The sequence below is a fragment of the Poromitra crassiceps genome, assembly GCF_964638095.1.
Source record: "Poromitra crassiceps genome assembly, chromosome: 14".
Taxonomy (NCBI): Eukaryota; Metazoa; Chordata; class Actinopteri; order Beryciformes; family Melamphaidae; genus Poromitra; species Poromitra crassiceps.
In genome coordinates this window covers 10201264-10209620 of record NC_139633.1, presented here as the reverse complement: position 1 = coordinate 10209620, position 8357 = coordinate 10201264, and the positions used below count along the sequence as shown (strand labels likewise).

The following is an 8357-nucleotide window of genomic DNA, read 5'->3' as shown; positions in this document are numbered from 1 at the left end:
TCAATAACCAATGCCCAATTAAAAACCAATCAACATCATGGCCAGCAGAGTGACATCATCGTCAAACAGAATGACATTATTGTGTCAATGGAGACACAAACAGGAGATACCAGCAGCATATTGTCTCCTTTTCAGGCTAAAGAGAAGAAGAATGACAAGCTTGCTGGTCTCCATAGACACTGACAAACACACACACACACACACACACACACACACACACACACACACACACACACACACACACACACACACACACACACACACACACACACACACACACACACACACACACACACACACACACACACATTCCACACACAAATCACATTAACCATTTTGGCTGCAGTGGAAATCACACAAAGAAGCTTCCCTACACACACACACACACACACACACACACACATAGACACACACACACACACACACACACACACACACACCCTGACCCCGATGGGTTAGCCTCTGTGTTGGGACCGCAATCCTATAGGTACAGTCGGTCTGTATGGGAACGCCCAATAAATTGTATACGGCTGGTGGTTGAATCCCTGATCGTGTCTGCCTGGGCTGAGCTAGCAGCTAAATGCTAATTATGCTGAATGGGGAGAACGGGGGGTTTAGCCCACCCTGACCACGCCCCCAGCCAGCTACCCCAGCATCTATGACGAGACACAGACTGTCTCTATGTCCTGAGTCTGTCCAACAGCCAACGTACTCCACATTGATACCTGCCTCCAAACTGGTGGTAACATTTCACTTGACTGACTTTGATAATCGACCCCACGGTGTGCTTAGCCTCTGTGCTAGGTGTGCTTAGCCTCTGTGCTAGGTGTGCTAAGCCTCTGTGCTAGGTGTGCTAAGCCTCTGTGCTAGGTGTGCTTAGCCTCTGTGCTAGGTGTGCTTAGCCTCTGTGCTAGGTGTGCTTAGCCTCTGTGATAGGTGTGCTAAGCCTCTGTGCTAGGTGTGCTTAGCCTCTGTGCTAGGACCAGTAGCGGCTGGTGCATTGTTGTCCAGGGAGGGCTATATATAGGCGTGGACGATGGGGTTGAAATCAATATGATAATCATAAGGATTCTTCTCAATATCAATATCTATGTTTAATGTATGCAAAATCAGTGTTCATCTCATTGAACTGAATGGTGATGTCAAACAAACCTTATATTTTCAAATAATATTCCTGCCATACCTCATTTGATCAGTTTTTAAGTAACATTTGCTTGTCATCATCAATTTAGACAGCAGAAATTTCACTATTAAAATAACTTCATATCATCACGATGATTCCACTGAAAGACAACAATAATAGGCTATTGAATTATCGTCCACTCCAGCCCTAAATCAAGCAAGTAGTAACGGACGTTACTAGCTACTAGAAACGTCTGAAAAAGACCCGAGTGTATTTTCTTCCTCTGTCTGTAGCCTGTTGTTTAATGGCGAGCTCAGGGTGATCTGGTCCAAGCTCTTTCACTCGATGCTTCTCCTGTAAAGTCCGTCTCTCAAACGGCGTCGTTTTGAGTGACTTCACAGAATTTTCTTTCTCCATTCTTGCAAAACGTCTTTTGTGTTTTATGGCAGTTGAAAACAAACTTCTTTGCTTCGCGCGCGTGCTGCAAAGCCGTCGGCGTGGGACTGCTACTAGTGTTTATATATACTGCGTCGCTACCCTATGGTCGCTACCCATCTACGTAGCCTAGCCTACGTCACAACACTCACTCTACCTGACCCCACCTCCACCTGGTCGCTAGATACGTGCACCCAGAGCCCTCCCAAATCCCTTTGTTTTTTAGAGTGAACAGCGCATGTGCAACTACACAGATCCTGATACTCTAATGATCTGCACTGGTGGAAACCGGAAGTAAACCGGAAGTCCCCGGACGGCGTCCGGCAATTCGGTGCAAGAAATATTGACCCAAAAACAGTACACATGTAGATAATTATGAATCTACATATTTATTGCAGATTATATACTCACTATCTAATATTCACCTCGCTCATAAAAAAAAAATATATATATATATAGCCTATAACGTTTTATTTCCCTCTTCTTCATGTGGATAAAGTAGGTGGGGCGGCGCCCTGGCGCCCTCTAGTGGCTGGCCGCTACTGGCTAGGACTGTAACTCTTTTCAAATTTTTTCATGACATTTCATCTTATTTTGAAGCAGCTGAGCGGCAGCCAGGATTTAGCAGTGCAGGGTGGCGCTACTAAATGCCTATAGCGGAAACCCTGAGGTCTCCAGATGTATGCAGATGATACTGTCATATATGTGTCCCACCGGACCACTACCTCAATTTCTACACAACTGACAGAACACCTACAATCAGTCGCAGTATGGCTCAAACGTTCTCGACTAAGACTGAACATTAAGAAAACTGTCAATTTGTTTCTCGTCTAGGAGACGGTCCTCACCAGATCAAGTGAATGAAGCAAATAAGTTAGATCTAAAAATCAGTGATCGCTATTGACCAGTATCTGAGCTTAAATATCTTAGCCTGATGTTAGACTCCCATCTAGAATTTGAGAAACATATACAAATGATGAGTGGCAAAAAGATTAGGAACGGTCTACCATTTTATATGGACTCAATGATATATTTCTCTCATTACTCTCATACCTGAGTTACTGTGTAAATGTTGATCAGGGGGTCTCGGGCCTTGTTGATCGGGGGGTGGGGGGGGGGGTACTGTCTAAGTGGGTGCGGTAATTGCTGTTTGTTTGCAGCAGTAAGAGTCCAACAAGATGTCCAATAAACGCTGAGAATCCACAGAATCAGTGAACTAGCAGCAGCCAAAGAAAAACACGTACTGCCGCGACAGGCGATAACAATAACAATCCACTAAAACCATTCAATACAACACACACTAAAACCACACAATACAACACACTAAAAAGCACAATGTAAAACTCACAAAGAGCTCCTCCCTGTGGTGTGTGTGTGCGTGCGTGCGTGTCTGTGTGTGTGTGTGCGCGTGCATGTCTCTGTGTGTGTGTGTGTGTGTGTGTGTGTGCGTGCGTGCGTGTCTCTGTGTGTGTGTGCGCGTGCCTGTGTGTCTGTGTGTGTGTGTGTGTGCGCGTGTCTGTGTGTGTCTGTGTGTGTGTGTGTGTGCGCGTGTCTGTGTGTGTGTGTGTGTGTGTGTGTGTGCGCGTGTCTGTGTGTGGATCTGATAACCCTATTGTGTTGCTGTGTGTGGCTCTCTGAAGGTGCCAAGAGCTTTGCTATTGAAACTCCCCCGACCACCAGCACACAGAGATATACATCAAAGTGATGAGATAGAAATCAAACAGACAGACGCATAGAGAGCAAAAGTCACACCCACTTCCGGGTTAGGCATACAAACCAAGGGATTTCATCCTCCATTTATTTCTCTATAGACATCTTGTAAATGCTTATAACAATCGTTTTATGTGTTCAAACCAAGCAACTCCGCTATATTTAGAATCAGGAGAGACCATGGCACATTTCACTCGGACCAAAACTTTAATAAATAGCCAATTAAAAATAGTTGCTGCTGTTTCACACCTGCTCAATCTGGAAACCTCTGGGTCTATTTTAACTTCTCTGAAATCCAGCGCTCAGGATTTGCCAATAAAAATAGTCCTTTCATGATTAGGTTTAAATGTATGTATTCATCAGAGAGCAGTAGAGCCAACACACGGCTTCCAACAGGCCAGCGCACTTTTTCCACGGTGGAGATCTGATTTCACAATGAACCTCTCCACTGGCTTATACACATGTTACCTGTTTCTAAGGGCACTATGGCTGCAAAAGTACTGCCACAGTGGTGGCGGTAATGGTTGGATATATAGTTTGTTAAAAAGCCTTATTGGCTCATTATCATTATCAGAACATTAAAATGCCACATCTTTCGGCCAACATCAGGGCATATCTTATCAGGGCATATCTAATCTCATGTACTGTCTGTAAACTGTGCTAATTGTCTTGTTTCTATCTGTTTGTATTGTATTGCTGTATTATTGTATTGTATTGTCTATTCGACAATCTCTAGGCAATAGGAGGCAGTGTGACTTCTTCACAGTGTTGAACAGGTGAAAGTTAGAGGTAGGGAGGGGGCATTGGGAAACCACGTGCGTAGGGTGTTCTTTGTTTTGGGGGAGAAAAGGGAGAAAAAGATGACTTTCAAGTTTTGTATTCGATGTGTCGTACAATTCTCTATTTCATATGGAACCAGGTTACTTATAAGCCATTGTAATTGAGAATCGCATGCTCTGAAAATCCAATAAATCAGAATCAGAATCAGAATCAGAAAGACAAACATAAACAAAGATAGAAAAAATAAAAGTTCTCTGGATTATCTTGAATAAGCAGGTCATGATTTCTGGAAAGAGACATTGCGGTTGAGTTTTTCAAATGTATATTATAGAGACACTGCATGAAATAGGCCACGCCCATCACGGGGGAAAAGCTCAGTTCACTTCCACACACCAGCGTCATTTTCCTTGAATTACACATAGCTAAAAGCTGTTGTGTGGTGGGCTGCGCACACAACAAATGTAAAAAATCGCCAGTTAACGTTTTTTTGTACTCCAGAGGAAAACAAGGAAGCCATTGAGAATTGGCGAGAAGAAAAATGTGGATGGTGCTGTCAATGAAGTAAGTTGGAGTGTTCATCTTCCGTATACACGATATTTTTGTGCAACACGCAACCATGCACGCGACATAGGAGAATGCCAGGATTGGAGGGGGCAGTGTCTCTATGTGGTGTTTTGAGCACCACAAGCCGAGCCGTTTTGGTGTGAGCCAACTCACACCAAAAAGATCTCGATGGATAAATAACACGACAGCTAAGAGGGAAATAGATTTGATATTTGGGTGAACAGTCCCGTGAACAGTAAGTGAACAGTCCCGTGAACAGTAAGTGAACAGTCCCGTGAACAGTAAGTGAACATAGACAGTCTCTTAATGCAGACAGATGCTCTACCTCCAGAGAGCTCTCAGTCTCACAAAGGGCGGTGAGCCTTTATCAAGTAATGGCATTAATTTAGTAATGAACAGACTTCACACACACACAAACTATTTCTTATAAAAGCAGGTCATATATATATATACACTATGTATATATAATATATATATATATATATATATATATATATATATATATATATATATATATATATATATATATATATATATAGTAGCGACCAGCCTGTTTGAACTACATCACCACCAACTGATCAGGAGTTCATTCATGTTTCTCACCATTAACACCCACAATCATCCAAGAAGCCAATCACAACCCTCAAAAAAAGTGTGGAGTGTGAAACCAACCCCCCGAAATCTACTAGCAGCCTACGTCTCAGAGTGAGTGTGATCAGTCATTGTGGAGAGGAGAAACTCATCTTAACCTCGGCATCCGTGCAAAGTCATTACTGTACCTGTGTGTGTTTCTCATGTCAGTAGGCTACTTTGCCAAAGGAAGCAGCCTCTCAGTCATTGACCCCTGTTGTTTGCAAAATGAAGCAGCCTCTCAGTCATTGACCCCTGTCGTTTTTTCAATCGTAGAAACATCTTCAGAATCAATCAATCAATTTCTTATATAGCATCAAATCATAACAGGAGTTCTCTCAAGGCACTTTACAAACAGAGGAAGTAGAAGAGCAGGCTCTTGATTTTAGCCCCAACAATTGAAACATTTCTCACATGCACTGGTGATTATACTGCCAGGCCATGTGGCAATTGGAACAATTTCCCAACAATTGTCTCTGTTGTGTCACAGGCTGGAGTTGGTGTTATGTTACAGGCTGGAGTTAGTGTTTTGTTACTGGCTGGAGTTAGTGTTTTGTTACAGGCTGGAGTTAGTGTTTTGTTACAGGCTGGAGTTAGTGTTTTGTTACTGGCTGGAGTTAGTGTTTTGTTACAGGCTGGAGTTAGTGTTATGTTACAGGCTGGAGTTAGTGTTGTGTTACAGGCTGGAGTTAGTGTTATGTTACAGGCTGGAGTTAGTGTTGTGTTACAGGCTGGAGTTAGTGTTGTGTTACAGGCTGGAGTTAGTGTTGTGTTACAGGCTGGAGTTAGTGTTGTGTTACAGGCTGGAGTTAGTGTTGTGTGTGTTACAGGCTGGAGTTAGTGTTATGTTACAGGCTGGAGTTAGTGTTGTGTTACAGGCTGGAGTTAGTGTTGTGTGTGTTACAGGCTGGAGTTAGTGTTATGTTACAGGCTGGAGTTAGTGTTTTGTTACAGGCTGGAGTTAGTGTTATGTTACAGGCTGGAGTTAGTGTTTTGTTACAGGCTGGAGTTAGTGTTGTGTTACAGGCTGGAGTTAGTGTTGTGTTACAGGCTGGAGTTAGTGTTTTGTTACAGGCTGGAGTTAGTGTTGTGTTACAGGCTGGAGTTAGTGTTGTGTTACAGGCTGGAGTTAGTGTTTTGTTACAGGCTGGAGTTAGTGTTGTGTTACAGGCTGGAGTTAGTGTTGTGTTACAGGCTGGAGTTAGTGTTATGTTAGAGTTCATATATGAGTGAAAATATATGGGCTGAGCTGGAGATGCGTCTTCATGTCTGCCTTTAGATAATCTCACCTGGACTACTAACTGTGTCTTCACCAGCCTCAGTGAGTCATCCTGGACCTTCAACAGAATGTCCAGAACACTGCTGCAAGGCTGCTGACCAGGTCACATCACGGCCAGCTTGGCTTCCTCACATTGGCTCCCATCAATTCTATGATTCAGTTTAAGGATATTGTAATCACTTAAAGAGCTCTGCATGGTCAGGCAGGCAACTGTGCCCATCCCTACATGACCAACAGGTCACTGAGGTCTTCTGAGCAGCCCATCCCTACATGACCAACAGGTCACTGTCTTCTGACTGCTGCTCACACTGGCACTCACTCTAGGCTCAAAACTAAAGGTGATGGAGTCTTTGTGGCTCCTAAACTGTGGCACAGACTTCCACTGGAGTGAAGATCTGTGCTCTCTGTTGACACTTTGAAAAAGCAGCTAAAGACTCATCTGTTCAGACTGGCCTTTGTCTCGCCTGTCTCCATTTGTGCTTTTATGTCTTTTGTTTTGATATTCTACTGTCTCATACCATTTGATTTGTCTTCTATTATTAGTATTATTAGTCTTCTATGACTATTCACTTTGTGACTCTGCTCTGTGAACTTTATAACACCACCCACTGAGCGTGCATGTGCTTGTGTGTGTGTGTGTGTGTGTGTGCATGCGCGCGTGTGTGTGTGTTACCTGTGTCTGCTAGCGGCCCTTGCTCCGTGCGCGCTCTGGCCCTGATACAGGCTGTATCTGCCTGGGATAGCGTTAGCGTTAGGGTACCCAGCACTGTGCGAGTTAGCGTAGCCGTTGCTCTTGGCCTCTCCATGCAGCAGCCAGGTCCAGAGCCACGGCAGCAGCATCAGCACGGCCCGCGCCATGATGTCACACCGATGATGTCACACCACGGCTCGATGATGTCACACCGCGGATCGACCACGTCACACCGCAGATCGATAGGGGATCAAGATCAATAAACTATCGGAGGAAAACCACTCCACAAAGCCTCTCCAGCCTCCGCCAAGTCCATCCTACCCACCCATGATCAACCAAGCGTTCTCTTCACACGGTCTCTCCACTTTATCTTTTGATTCTATTCAACTTCTAAAACAACAATTCCATCAGAAAAGTACATTCCTGGGTTTATTCCTGGGTTTATTCCTCTGTGTGTCCGTGGAGCTGACGGATAATCCTTTCCATGGTTTGTATCGGTGCAGAGCTCCGGAGCTGAGAGTCAGGTTTCAGCAGAGCAGAGAGAAGCTGTTTCACCAAAAGCAGAAGAAAAGTTGCGAAAGAGTTTCAGGAGTAAATGAGCAGCTGCTTTCTCTCCAGAGGATGGAAAGACTTCCAGATTTACTCCTCCCCCCCTCTCTCTCTCTGCTTCTCTCTCTCTCTCCCCCCCTCTCTCTCTCTGCCCTCTCTCTCTCCTCCCCACCTCTCTCTCTCTCTCTGCCTCTCTCTCTCCTTGCCCCCTCTCTCTCTCTGCCTTGCTCTCTCTAGCCCCTCTCTCTCTCTGCCTCTCTCTCTCTCTCTCCCCCCCCTCCCTCTCTCCTCCCCCTCTCTCTCTCTCTGCCTCTCTCTCTCCCCCCCCCTCTCTCTCTAGCCCCTCCCTTTATCAGTGTTTTCTCTCCTAGCTGTTCTGAGGTCAGTCTCTTACCAGTCATATTCATGCCAGACAATTCCCAACAGAGAAACCAGACACATGCAGCCATTGTTTCCAGGTTGGGGTGTGTGTGTGTGCCTGTGTGTGTGTGTGTGTGTGTGTGTGTGTGTGTGTGTGTGTGTGTGTGTGTGTGTGTGTGTGTGTGTGTGTGTGTGTGTGTGTGTGTGTGGTGTGTGTGTGTGTGTGTGTGTGTGTG

General features: G+C 44.8%; 1 protein-coding gene across 1 annotated transcript in view; it reads right to left on the bottom strand.

Moving 5' to 3' along the window:
• Positions 1-7662, bottom strand: part of LOC310788820 (EMILIN-1-A-like) — a 34520-nt gene extending 26858 nt beyond the window's left edge. Inside the window, exon 1 of the mRNA XM_083650394.1 lies at positions 7195-7662. Coding sequence (XP_083506520.1) covers positions 7195-7379 — 185 coding nt within the window. The 5' untranslated portion in view covers positions 7380-7662. The remainder of the gene's footprint in view (positions 1-7194) is intronic.
• Between the last annotated feature and the right edge of the window lie 695 nt (positions 7663-8357).